General features: G+C 43.6%; 1 protein-coding gene across 2 annotated transcripts in view; it reads right to left on the minus strand.

Moving 5' to 3' along the window:
- Positions 1 to 676: 676 nt before the first annotated feature.
- Positions 677 to 14,480, minus strand: part of GPAT3 (glycerol-3-phosphate acyltransferase 3) — a 48,698-nt gene continuing 34,894 nt past the window's right edge. For both annotated transcript variants that reach the window (XM_069485548.1, XM_069485547.1), the window contains 7 exons: positions 13,449 to 13,542; positions 9,809 to 9,924; positions 8,316 to 8,371; positions 7,701 to 7,786; positions 6,680 to 6,808; positions 6,128 to 6,207; positions 677 to 1,435 (listed from right to left, as the gene is read on the minus strand). In XM_069485548.1, the coding sequence (XP_069341649.1) occupies positions 1,324 to 1,435; positions 6,128 to 6,207; positions 6,680 to 6,808; positions 7,701 to 7,786; positions 8,316 to 8,371; positions 9,809 to 9,924; positions 13,449 to 13,542 (673 nt within the window). In that variant the 3' untranslated portion in view covers positions 677 to 1,323. The remainder of the gene's footprint in view (positions 1,436 to 6,127; positions 6,208 to 6,679; positions 6,809 to 7,700; positions 7,787 to 8,315; positions 8,372 to 9,808; positions 9,925 to 13,448; positions 13,543 to 14,480) is intronic.

Raw genomic sequence — 14,480 nt, forward strand, 5'->3', positions numbered from 1 at the left:
CAAATAACTAGGCAAAAAAAAAAAAAAAAGAAAGGAAGAAAAAAAAAAAACACCAGTGGTTCACATTCTTGGTCCCCAGCTGTTCCAGTCCAATAAAATCTAACTATGTCATTGAAATGAAAAACAAAACAATCCTTGTTTGGAATAAGAAAGAATTTAACTTACTCAAAACCAGAAGAGGGTGGAGGGGAAGGGAAAATAACGCAACACACATTTAGAAATATAGAATTTATTTATATTCATGATAAGACCGTTTTATGTTCTGTACATGGTTACCAAAGATACGATACTCTTGGGAGTGTACAACAGCGCCATGTTGCTATCAAACATTGCTTATGCTGCGTGAGTCGGGGAGAACTTATTTCCCCCTTTAAAAAAACGTAAGGCTCAGTTTCCAAAAGGTAATTATACCAGTTATTTGCTGCTTACGAGACTGGGAACGTTCGGGAATAAACCACAGAGGGGCGGAGGGTGAGGGGCGGGCCCTACATACTTCTCACTCATTCATACTGAAGATAACTCCATGGGATTTTTTTTTTTTTTAAGGGCTCCTTCTATTTGAAAATGTGTTTAGTTATAAAAACAAACAACTCAGTAGATGGGAGGGGAACTAGGCACCGATCGTCAGCTTACGAACAAGGGAAACTAACTAGTTCTTCATCACCATCTCTGCTTGCATGATGTCTACACATAAAGGCACACACGCATTAACTCTGACTCACTTTTCTTTGGTGAAGCTTACCAGATAGTATTTCTCTTTCAATGGAGTGGTAAAAAATAATTTACATTTCCTCCAGACTCTCAGATCAAGTAGCCACAAAGTTGTCCTGGCTCCTGACTACAATCCGCCATTGCTCTTTCCAACCTTGCGTAGAACATGATGGCCCCACCTTGGAACTGATTGGAGGGACTGGGAAAGCTGATTAGGAAAAGATAGTTTGGGGTATTTTTTTTTTTTTTAATTACCATATCGACAAGTTCCAAACACACTTCAGGAGCGTTTTTTTCCTGTACAAACATTTCATTCCATCAACACCGCCATAATCATTTCACAAAAGGCAGTTCCCTGTTTTAACTGGGAAACGACCTTGCGATTCACAACAACGACCGACCGCAACACAACAGAGGGCACCTGCGAGTTCTGCCTCCGGCACAGAGAGGTAGAGACCATCATTCTGTAGAAAAGATTAATAAAAACAATAAAAACAAACAAAACAGTAAAACAAAACAACCTCCTCCCCCAACCCCTGAAAAAAAAAAAATAAAAACCATTCCATTCCTAAGGGCCAGCTCTGGAAGGCCAAGTTTATCTCTAGGGAGGCATCAGTCCGACTTCGAGTTGAGAGATCCGTTGCCCACGATCATCTTGCTGTAATTCTTCTGCTGCTCTTCCCTAAAGGTGTCCTTGACCTTTGCCCTCTTCAGCCCTCCGTCCCTGGGAACAGGAAGACAAGTGTGTAAGATCCTCCCCAGCGATGACGTACCAGGGCTGCCTGCCACCGCACAGTGTCGTGACACGGGCCCAGCTGCTCAGCAGTGGGACCAGGAACACTGGATTTGGAAGCAGGAAGACCCGGATTTCAGTCTCTTAATAAACATATGTTACTGGGCCGGGCGCGGTGGCTCACGCCTGTAATCCCAGCGCTCTGGGAGGCCGAGGCGGGAGGATCACTCGAGGTCAGGAGTTCGAGACCAGCCTGAGCAAGAGCGAGACCCCATCTCTACTAAAAATAGAAAGAAATTATATGGACAACTAAAAATATATATAGAAAAATTAGCCAGGCATGGTGGCGCATGCCTGTAGTCCCAGCTACTCGGGAGGCTGAGGCAGGAGGATCGCTTGAGCCCAGGAGTCTGAGGTTGCTGTGAGCTAGGCTGATGCCATGGCACTCTAGCCTGGGCAACAGAGTGAGACTCTGTCTCAAAAAACAAAAAAATAAAAATAAATAAAAAATAAATATACGTTACTTAGAGGAAAGAACCATCTCCCAAAGAAAACAAAATACTGGTTTTTCATCTACCTATGTCTTACTAGAAAACCATATGGAAAATTTTCAATACGTACACAAGAAATGGTGAGTAAACAGGTGGGTAAATTTCTTAAACATGAACGGGTTAAGCATTATCCAAATCTAACCCTATGATTAACAAGTTACGTTTTCATTCCGAGCACTGTATTTCCAGTATTTATAATCTTCCAATTTACAAAGCAGACTCAGAATCAAACAAACAACAAAATCACAAATTCACCCAGGAGCGGAGGCCTAGGTAGGCAGCACTCCTCCATTCAGAGCCCATAAATCTGTGAACTCCCTCCAGGGTGGGGAGAACACAGACCTGCCCGGGTAGCTGGGCTCTTTGGACACAGAGACACAACAGACTGGAAGAGCTGGGGGGAGACTGGGCCACTGTCTCCCTCCTACTCCAATGCTTTAGATTTTAACTGCGAGGAGAGTGAGGACTGAGAAATTGCTTACTTTATACTGTGACTGTTGAATTTTAACCCAGTTAAGCATGAATGTTTACCAAGTGCTTCTGAGGATGACGAATGATCACAGGTTAGCCAGTGAACTCAAGGCCACAAGGACAGAACCTGACCTCCATACAGACACCTGCCTGAGACCACTGCCATGTTCTGGCTTCTGGAGTCGAATGTAAGACACAGCCCACCTGCAAGTCCTCAACTCGAAAATAGACTTGTGATCCACACGCTATCCAGGTGGTCAGTTGTGGGAAGTTTTCATGAACTGAGATAATAAATTGTCATTAGGTCCCCAGAATTGTTCACATGAGCTTCTTTTAACCAAATGAGCTGCCTCTAACTCTTCACAACATTTACCTGAACGGTAAGCAATAAGAAAGGGGGAGAGAGGTAAAAGAGGCCTTTCTCCTTTCCTGAGGTCCAAGCCAAAAACAGGCAAAAATGTGCAGTTAGCAACGTTTGTTCTGAGCAACCTGACATTATTTTTGTACAATTCTCCTTCCCAAGCACCCAGTAAACTCCATGCTGCTCTAACCACCCCAACTGTGATCTGCCACTTCTAGAGACTTCAAAGCTCTACCCGTTTCCCCTTTCCAATGGCAGCCGATCTTAGTTCTTAAGAAGAGCAGCAGCCCTACAGAAGAGCCGGTTTAAGATCATACAATTACATTTTCATTTACTCTATGAAAAAAAGCAATCTAGACATGTTAATTCACACCCAACAGGCAAATGACAAAAGTATCTGGAAAGGCAACGAGACTATTTTCTTTTTTACAAAGAGGCTGGGTAATTAAAAGTCATCTTTTATTGTCAAATTGCACATGGCCTGATAAAATGAAATTGAAAAATTCTGAGGATCCTTTTTGACACGTTCAGCTAAGCCAGTCTGATGGCGAGTCTGTCCTTGGCTGACTCCCAGGGGGTTTTTGTCCCTCAAGGCCTTTCTTCCTTTTCTCTGAGTCTGAGACTACACACACACTTCCAAAGCTCCAGGCTTTTCCTAATGGCTTCAGGGGAGGAGCAGAAGGGCTGGATGGCAGGGAAGAGGAAGGATGAGAAAAGAGTTTTAAAAAAAAAAAAGAGTTTTAAAAAAATGAAAAGGAAGCCAGTTGCACACATGAACATGAATCACGAGGACATCTGTGGACTAAGGGAAACCCGGAATTTTATGACATTATGGTATCTGTCATTTAGCTGAACACATTCCAATTTAGATAGTGTAAAACAAATAGGAGTCTTATTTATACCTTAGGGCCAGTCAGTTGCCCTAAGTTGAGAGCTCATACTCCAGGGGTACTCAGCCACCTTCCAGAAGTACCCCTACATAGCTCTGGCTATCTTTATGTTTATCGCCCATCCATTTCCCAAGCTTTGTTAATTAGTATGATAAATTTTAGAAACAGGCTTTCACCTGTTTGTAGCTTCTTAGAGTCATGGATGCCAGAGACAGGCTTTCCTGGGTCAAATTAGTGGTAGTGACACTATGGGAATGGGTCAAATATTTTAGTGATGTTTCCCACCCTTGCATAAAGGACAACAGTAAGTCCTCACTGAATGTCATTGAGAGGTTATTAGAAACTGTGACTTGAAGCAAAACGATGTATAACCAAACCAATTTTTTTCTCTTCAACATCATAACAAAACAACACTGAACAAAATAATAATTACTCGACGACCTTCTTCTGTAAGCCATTTTGCTTAAAGTCATTTCCAAGAACCTATCGACAAGGCTGAGAGTTTACTGTGTAAGAATCCAGCCGGCCCTTCTACCAGGGCATACACCCCAAACAGTCCTGGGTCCTTCCGCTGGTTCAGAAGGTTCTCGGTTGCCTGGCGGACAGCCTCACTCAGCCGACCAAATCCTGCTCCTGGAACATTGCTACGATTGCCTCAAAGGAACTTTTCATGTAAAATGTTTTTGAAACACCCAAAGAGACAGCTGGGACTTTATTGAACTTATTGGACAGGAAGTATAGACTGTTTTGCGACAGCTTACTATTAGACTGTCTGTATGTATGTAAGAATTTGATCTCCTATGAAAATGTAGGTAGAGTTAACGGTCAGTGTTATAGACTGAATGTTTTTATCCCCTCCAAAAGTCATGTTAAAGCTCTAACTCCCAATGTGATGGTTTCGGGGAGGTAATTAGGGTTAGATGAGGCCACGAGGGTGGAGCCATCTTGATGACATTAGTGCCCTTATAAGAAGAGACATTGGAGAGCTTGCAATCTCTCTCTTCACACTTGCACAAAGAAGAGGTGGTGTGAGCACAGCGGAGAAGGCAGCCAACGGCACCACCAGGAGAAAGCCCTCACCCAAAACTGACCATGCTGCCACCCTGATCTCAAATTTCCAGCCTTCGGAACTGGAAGTCCTTAAATTTCTGTTGTTTTAAGCCACCCAGTCTACGGCAGAGTAATCCCCCCTTGTCCGGGATTTTGTTTTCCGTGGTCTCAATTACCTGCAGTCAACCGTGGTCTGAAAATATCAAGGCATTTTGAGAAAGAAAGAGAGACCACGTTCACATGGACTTTAATATAGCCCATATATTATTATAACTGTTTTAGTCTATTATTAGTTATTGCTGTTCATCTCTTACTGTGCCTAATTTATAAGTTAAGCTTTATCATAGATATGTGTGCATACGAAAAAACACAGTATAGGATGTGGTCCTATCCATGGTTTCGGGCATCCACCGGGACTCTTGGAATGTATCCCCCCAAGATAAGGGGGGACTACTGTATTCTGTCTCGGCAGCCCAGGCAGAGTACATTCTGTACTCAACTACGTCCCATCTTCTTCAAAAAAACTAAAGCCACAGTTATTCATAAGTAAAATATTTTACTTATTTCCCTTTCTATCAAGTGGCTAAGCTTTCTTTTTTGAGACAGAGTCTCGCTCTGTTGCCCAGGCTAGAGTGCCGTGGCGTCAGCCTAGCTCACAGCAACCCCAAACTCCTGGGCTCAAGCGATCCTCCTGCCTCAGCCTCCCAGGTAGCTGGGACTACAGGCATGCGCCACCATGCCCGGCTAATTGGCTAAGCTTTCTTGAATAGAGTTATAGCTCCGGTTAAGCATGAATGAGCCCATCAGTAGCCCCTGGTCTCCCACTGCCCACCCTACTCCCAATCCACTTTCCCTTTCTTCTTCAGTGAAAGAACCTAAATTTTAGCTGGGCACAGGGCCAGAACAAAGACTACACTCCCCAGCTTCCTTTGCAGCTCGATGTTGTCACCTGACTTGAGCGCTGGCCAATGGGTACAAGCATAAGTGGCATTTCCAACTTCCTTCCAGCTCAAGCTCTTAAAGAGACGAATGTGTCCTCCTTCCTTTAATTTCTTCCTGCTAGCCATCTGCTGTACACACACACTGGGTAGAGTTGGAGCAGCCATCCTGGACCGTAAAGTAGACGCACAAGCCGAGGATAGTGCAGCAATACAGACTGACCTGTTATACCAGCCTTGACTGCCCGTGATTAAGTGAGGGAGATAAACATCTACCCTGCTTACGCCAGTGTCATTATGCATAAACCACTATCACTTTCAGCTAAACCTACAGGTAACTAGAATAAATGGCACTGTTAATAGTGATATTTTTTCCTCTAATTAAAAAAAAAACGGGATAGTATTTCTGAAAAACTTCTTACCAGGGAAGTTCTGTCAATCCTCCTTGTATAGCAATAGCGGACTTAACCCTATTAGCAAACTGGGCTGCATCTTCTCCTTCCTGGTTTAAAGAGAAAAAACACAAGGACATCTTGGATATAGTGCTTTTAATACCTTAAAATGTCTTATAATCGTTTGTATTCGTTTTAAATTGTAAGATTCACATTTCAGCTCCAATCAAAGCAAATATCATTTGTTCTAATAAGAAAATGCACTGCTGTATTTCATTTTTTTTATCACGTACATGTATTTATTACACTCTTTATTAGTCTTACCCAAGAAGCAACATTATATAATATCTATAGGTTCAATAAACCAACAGCAATTGTAAAACTCTTATGGAAAACAGTCTCTGAATATAAAATGGCCTGATGTGAAGAGAGCTAATTACATTATTAAAAAATGACTCATTGGCTGAGAAAGCAAAAAGGCAAGATATGCAGAAGGGAGACACCCAGGTTTTCAGGCAAAGGTTTTCCTGCCTTGATTTGATTAGATCAAGTGCCAAAGGCCAGCTGTTATCTAAGCCATACCTCTCTGGTCATGGGGGGCATGTACCACACGTCACAGACGATGGCCCAGCTGGTCATCATTCGCAGCAGGTGGCTCACCATGTTGTATTTGCAGCTGTTCCAAAAGGCATCGCCAAACTGAGGGTTGTACTGGAACAAAAAAAAGAAAACACATCCCAGTTACGAACTCAGTGGTGGCTTCTCATCCGTGTCCACGTTTTTTAGGGTGGCAGGCCAGGTATCTTTATCAGACCCTAAGGAAAAGGAAGTCGCTTCGCTTCATAGAGCTGATCCAAAAAAGTAAACGAAACCAGCTAACTCCAACGGCTTTCCTAACCAGAGCCCCAGAGAGCACTGCAACAAGAGTCATTTACGTGACTATTCAATGTCTGTCCCCACACTTCACTGGGAGGTCAGTGGGCACAGGACCCGTTTTGCTTAGTCACTGCATCCTCGGTACTTAGTACAACCCCTGGCACACAGCAACCCCGGGCAGGGCTATCTACAGATCGGCAGAGAGAGAGAATGAGAACTCAAAGGGGGCAAAATGTAAAGAAACGGTGAATCTGAGTAGAGAGGATACAAAGTGTTCCTCTTTCTTGCAAATTTTAAGTTTGAAATCATATTGAAAGAAAGTTACCGCCGGGCGCAGTGGCTTACACCTGTAATCCTAGCACTCTGGGAGGCTGAGGCGGGAGGATCGCTGGAGCTCAGGAATTCGAGATCAGCCTGAGCAAGAGCAAGACCCCGTCTCTACTAAAAATAGAAAGAAATTAGATGGCCAACTAAAAATATATATAGAAAAAATTAGCCGGGCATGGTGGCGCATGCCTGTAGTCCCAGCTACTCGGGAGGCTGAGGCAGGAGGATCCCTTGAGCCCAGGAGTTTGAGGTTGCTGTGAGCGAGGCTGACGCCACGGCACTCACTCTAGCCCAGGCAACAGAGCGAGACTCTGTCTCCAAAAAAAAAAAAAGAAAGAAAGAAAGTTACTGATCTAATGCCTTGTTTTGTTTTGTTTTGTTTTTTTGGTATCCGTGTTACCTTAATTGCAACTGGGTGTATAGTGCCTCCAATTTCAAAGCTTCCCTTTTTAAACATCATGACCGAGGTGTTGTTGATGCAGGTTCCTGCGGCGGGGGGGGGGGGGGGGGGGAGAGGAGTGAATATTCTTAAAGGCAGTCGTTTTTAAAATAAATGTTAAAGGAATTATTTTGATATGAAATAATTAAAAATATCAAAATTACAGACATTATACTCCCATTTCACACACCAACCCCTGCTTACGTAGTGGGTAGTAATCTAACAGTCCTAAACAAGCTTAACCACAAACTTTTTCTTTGAACACTCCGTGGGTACAACTTCTTTACAAGACGTGACAATTTCAATGCATTTAAAATAGGATCCTCCAAAAGTCACGAAGGATAACGTTCCTGAGTCCATTACCCAGAAATGACTTTTGAAATAAAAAACGTAGCGTGACTTCCATCAAATCGCAAAAGCAAGCAGGGAATTAACAGCTCAGAGAAGGCCACCCCATTCCTGGAGGACAGCGAGATTTGGACTGAAAATGCCAATTCTAGAACAATTTTATTCATCAGAGGCTTTTGGTGGTTTGTTGTTATCCGCTACAGCCTGGCGGGCAGTCCCCATTCTTACCTTCGGGGAAGATTAATATGGGTAATTTTTTCTTATCCGCAATATGTTCTTTTAGTCTGTGAAGAAAAAGAAAGGATCAAAATTCCACCTTTAAAAAGAGACAGGTGGGAGTCCTTTTCAATATTCTTTACACTTTCCTGGCACAAATATACTTTTAAAGCAATAGGGAGAAAATAAGTAAGATATAAATAGAGGAAATAAACTCAAGTTGTTCCCTCTCTAAAAGAGTGTAAGGAGGTCTGCACGATTGCAATGCCTCTAACTTCCGAGTGCGCGGCGGCTGCCGGCTCCTAGGAAAGATGACTGGACGGTCGTGCGACGTGTGCTCTGGAGCCCCCCGTCTCGAGCTGTGTCCTTCTCCGTGGGCTTGTATTTCCCCGTCTGGAAAACGGGACTACTGATTGCTGGACCCATCTGCATCAGGGCTATTAAGTGCAAGGCGACGCCTTCAGTGAGTCAGGACAAACTTTCCCATCAAAGCTGAGAAGGACGGACGTCCTTCCAGGCTCAGGTTCTGCCCTCCCTGCAGCCAACCCTACATTCCGCTCTGCTCATCGGAAGCCGGGAAACACCGCGGCTGCCAGAGGGTCTCATTGCTCAACCATCCCAAGACAGGGGACACTTTTCTCCCTGGAAGCAGATTTCAGCAAGTGCTTTTCATTTTACCCTTAAGGGCACGGGCCGCCTGCGCGACTGCCTTCACTCGAAGGCCTCGGGCACAAAGCTGAGCTCCATCCGGTTCCCGGCAAAGGTTCCTGGAAGCTTGGCTCAACCTCAAAGCCCGGAGGCTCCGTCTTTCACTTCCCTCTCTCTAGCTGGATTCAAGTGACAACGGTCATTCATCAGCACGAAGTCAACCGTCTGTTTGTTTAGCAAACAGTTCTCAATTATTTAACCTCCAAGGGCATAATTTTTAACCTTGCAAATTCAGACACTGCACCGTACCTAAGGCACGGCAATTTAGACAGACGGGTCTTCTGATCCCATCATAAATCCTTCTGTGACTACAGAATTAAAATTTGTAAAAATCTGGCTGAGACAGGTGATTCACCAGAAAGTCCAACAACTAGAGCTCTGTATGTTTTAGTTTTATCTTCAGTGTTTTTCCGTCCTGTTTGGCAGGAAGGTCAAGATTTACCAGCTATGGCCGGGTGCGGTGGCTCACGCCTGTAATCCTAATACTCTGGGAGGTCGAGGTGGGAGGATCATTTGAACTCAGGAGTTTGAGATCAGCCTGAGCAAGAGCAAGACCCATCTCTACCAAAAATAGAAAAAATCAGCCAGGCGTGGGGGTGTACACCTGTAGTCTCAGCTACTCAGGAGGCTGAGGCAGGAGGATCGCTTGAGCCCAGGAATTTGAGGTTGCAGGGAAGCTATGATGATGCCACTGCACTCTAGCCGGGGTGACAAAGCAAGACTCTGTCTCCAAAAAAAAGAAAGATTTACCAGCTTTTATGCTACCCCAGTGAATACTGAGTAATCTCACTCCTTACCTCTTAGTGACCAAGTGTCGATCCTTCACTTCTGAGCGTTCGAACCAGACGTGTGGGCAAGATTTGACCATGGCTCTCTGAATAATTCCCATCAACCCGCCATGAACCTGGCCAACCTAGAAGCACCACGACAAAAAGAGAAAAATATAAAGGCACAGCTATCCAAAGAAAGATATTTTTTTTAAGTACCAATAAATTCCTATTCCCCACTCAGAAATCAGATTGGCCTTCTGACTTCTTAGCCTGGTCAAGGGATTTTTCAAGTCAAATGCAAGCAAAAGGTATTCTTTAGTAGCACCTCTCAATTTCAAGTTACATTGCTGCATTAGCTATCCTCTAACTTTAACAAGTAGGGGTCCTTCAACTGAGTCAAGATTAGAGAAATACAAATTATAACTACACTTTAATACCATTTCAAACCCATCTAACTGACAAAGATAAAAAAGCTTGACAATATTTCCATGCATGGCTATGGGAAACAGGCCCTCTCATACACCGCTTGGGGAAAAGGAGAGAGGATTACAACGCTAACAGAAGGAAATTTGGCAACATTTATCAAGACTACATACACATTTACCCTTCATTTCAATAATTCTTCTTCTAGGAATTTACCCTGAAGAAACACCTCTGACAAAATGGAAATATATAAGCACAAGGCTACTAATTACAGTATTACTTCTTATTACAAAATATTAGGAACTACCTGAATGCCCAAATATAGGACATTGGATGAATAGACAATGGTGCATGTATCTAGTGGAGTACTATACAGCTGGGAAAAAGGTAAGGCTGATCTCTACGACTGGTAACAAGTGACTTCCAGGAGATATTGTTAAGTGAAAAAGGCAAAAGAGCAAATCCAGGAGACTACCTTTTGTACAAGACTGAAGGGGAAACAATATACACACGTTTGTTGATCTCTACAAAAAGAAATACAGGAAGGATAACCTAAGCCAATGAAGCCGGGAACCCAGGACAGTGAAGGATAGGGGTAGAATGAACATGGGAGGTAGGGGCACTTCAGTGAGGACACCTTTCCTGTTTAGCTTTGACATTGAGAAGCATGTGGATATCCCACAAATTCAAAGAAATAAAATTAAATCAACAAGGGTAGGAATAACGAACTGAATGCAAACGAAAGCAAATGAACCCAATTGTATTTCAAATGAATAAAAGAACGATGTTGAAGGAAGAAGAGAGTATCTAAGAAACTTTCTCAGTATCTGACCTCATGCCCTCCGTCTTGGATGAAATAGCAAGAACTGCTACCATTTCAGGTAGCATTTATTGGTACGTTAAAAAAGAAACGTCATTGACAAGAGAGCCTTAATGTTCTTCATACATATAGTTTATATTTAGCCAGAAAGGCCAATTATGACCTTTGGGGGAATAGTTTCCTCCCACTTCTGCCTAAAGCCGTCTCTGATTTAAATTCAATTGGCTGATGTCTTCAATTTGGGGCTTAAAGAAAAAAAAAAAAAGGAAAAAATAATACATTCAATTGGCTTTAGGTTTCTACCAGTCAAGTGACTGGACTGTTTGTGGTTACCATGCTTTTCTAAACCTTGGCTAATATCATAAGTGCAGCTACACATCATCAAACAATAAGGAAAATGCCAACAAAATTCCAGGTTCCCCAGTCTCAGTGGGTTCTACTCAACTCTGTTGACCAGGACAGAGAAAGCACATGGTCTCAGAAACGCAAAATCATGATTAGGCAGTGACATGGTTTGAACGTGTTCCCTGGGGTTCATGAATTGGAAACTTAATCCTCAATGTGACAGTGTTCGGAGGTGCATCGTCACCATGGGAGGTGTTTAGGTTTGAGGGCTTGGCCCTGATGAATAGATTAATGCCACTACAAAACGGGCTTTGACCGCCAGGGGCTCACGCCTGCAATCCTAGCACTTTGGGAGGCTGAGGTGGGAGGATCGCTTGAGCCCAGGAGTTTGCAGTGAGCTATGATGACACCATTGCACTCTAGCCCAGCAGCAAAGTAAGACCCTGCCTCCAAAAAAAAAGAAAAAAAAACAAAACAAAAACGAAAACAGGCTCTCGGGACTGGGTTCACTTTCTTGTGTTCTTGGCCCTTCCCCACCCACCATGTGACCACTCAGCAAGAAGGCCCTTACCAGATGCCGGCCCTCAACATTGGACTTCCTCACCTCCCGAGCCATGCGCCAACAAATTTCTGTTCATTATACATTCCCCAGCGTGTGGTGCTCCATTAGAGCAGTACAGAACAGACTGAGACAGGCGGGTTGGCTGCCTGAGCCCCTGCTTCCTCTTCTAGAATAAAATCTCAGTCCTAAGCTCATTAGATCACAGGGAAGGTAAAATACAATGGGTGAAACCGCCTGTCCGCACACATACAATGATTATGACATAATCCAGAGCTACGCTGGGGGTCTCTCAGGGGTTGTTAACACGCGGGGCCTTGTATGGGCTGTACAGGGATCCACAACACCTTGAAATTATACAAAACATCGTGCTTGTATGACACACACACACATATATGGTTATCATATCCGATGATTTTTCTCAAAAAAGGTACATAACTATCAAATATTCCTAACCTAAAAAAGATGAATGACCACCAAGTCCCATAAGTCTTTTCATAAAGGTGGCTAAAGCGTCCTTAAATTCAGAAGGAACTCTATAATTTAGAGAAATTTCAGAAGGTGTTAAAATGAAGTTGTCCAGGAGTTACAGATCTGAATCTGTATTTTAGATAGATTAGGCATATGGCAATAAGCGGAAATTTTTACAAAGGGCTTCAAATGACATCATAACCCACGAACAGTCCAATACCTGCACGTGTGCCGGCTCACCCCACCCTCCTACCTGCCGCAGGGACTCCCTTCAAACGCCTTCCCAGAAAAACACCCCAGACCAGACCATGACTGTCAATCACCGGAGCTGGTGAGTGAGATAAAAACCATCTGCTCTCCCTGAAGCCCAGCCCACCACCACGAGGATATGAAAAGAAGATTCCCCCGGGACCCCCGTCCAATCCTTCTGCTCCACACACTGACTCGGAGCACATTGAACCACCGTGCATCTTCAGTCAGCCCCCTGGATTTACCTGACACATAAAGGAGAGGTAGGAAATGCTGAAAAATTTGTAAGGGCAATAGAAAACAAATATTTGCCTTGCTTGCTACATCCTCATTAAAGAGCTAGATTTTTTTTTTTTTTTTAATTGCATAGAACTCCCTGAAGGAAGAGAGAACTAATTGGCTGGCGAGGGGATTTGTACAACTCCAAGGAGGAAGAATGCAATGTTGCAAAACATTATTCGACACCGGAAGGCATTTTACAAGAAAAATGGAATCAACTTTACAAGGTCCTATCAACCTCAAGTATGTCTACATTTCAGTAAGTTCATTTTTTTACTACTTTAAATATGATGGCAATTTTCTTTCCTTTTCTTGCACTATGTATGTCTCGTGTAAATATATTACCTAACTTACATAGCTACAATATATAATACATACAATAAAACACATATATGGCTATAGTATAACCCAGTCAGATTTCTAATATAACACCAACTTTCCAATTTGTGCCAGAATAAATTAAAAGTTGGACCAATCCATGAAACAGGCAACCACCTGCAAGATCAACGAGCGGCTCTTACCATTGCGTAGCACCCATCTGTCGTCAGGATCAAGACGTCTATGGGGGAGGTGTGGTTGGCAACACAGATGCCTCCATTCTGGGGCCTGTACTGCCTGCAATTCATTATAGACAATCGTAAATACCAAACCTTGAAAAGGAGCCACTGTTTTCCAGAACAGCATAGAGAGACTCATCTTATTTTTTTACACATATTTTTACTTTTTTTTTTTTTTTTTTTTTTTTGAGACAGAGTCTCGCTCTGTTGCCCAGGCTAGAATGCCGTGGCGTCAGCCTAGCTCACAGCAACCTCCAACCCCTGGGCTCAAGCGAGCCTCCTGCCTCAGCCTCCCCAGTAGCTGGGACTACAGGCATGCGCCACCACGCCCGGCTAATTTTTTCTATATATATTTCAGTTGTCCAGCTAATTTCTTTCTACTTTTTTTTTTTTTTTTTAGTAGAGACGGGGGTCTCACTCTTGCTCAGGCTGGTCTCGAACTCCTGACCTCGAGCGATCCTCCCGCCTCGGCCTCCCAGAGTGCTAGGATTACAGGCGTGAGCCACCGCGCCCGGCCTTACACATATTTTTTAAAAATAAAGTTCGGCGGTGCCCGGGCCCATCTTTAAGATGTTATCTCTAGGTGGCATGATGGGAGTCGAGCGAGGGGCCCATGACTTTCCCTTGATAATCTATAAGTTTTGCTTATTTAATCTTAAGTATTTTCATTAAGTACTCTCATATTAATTTGATCTTCATAAATGCAACTTTTAGTGGCTTCATGGTGACCTACAAGAAAATTTGCCATGGTTTGTTCCCTCCTAGCCTCCCAGAGCAGAGGTCTGCAAAGCCTTTGCTATCAAGGGCCAGAGAGTACGTACTTTAGGCTTTGCGGGCTGGACCATCCCTGTCACCACTGCTCGGCTCTGCTGGTGGAGCACGAAGGCAGCCACAGACAATACGTCAATGAATGAGCACGGCTGTGTTCCAATAAAACTTTATTTGCAGAAAACAGACAACAAGCCAGAGTTGGACTTCAGGCCTGTGGTTTAGTTT

This window comes from Eulemur rufifrons, chromosome 13, assembly GCF_041146395.1.
Source record: "Eulemur rufifrons isolate Redbay chromosome 13, OSU_ERuf_1, whole genome shotgun sequence".
NCBI lineage: Eukaryota > Metazoa > Chordata > Mammalia > Primates > Lemuridae > Eulemur > Eulemur rufifrons.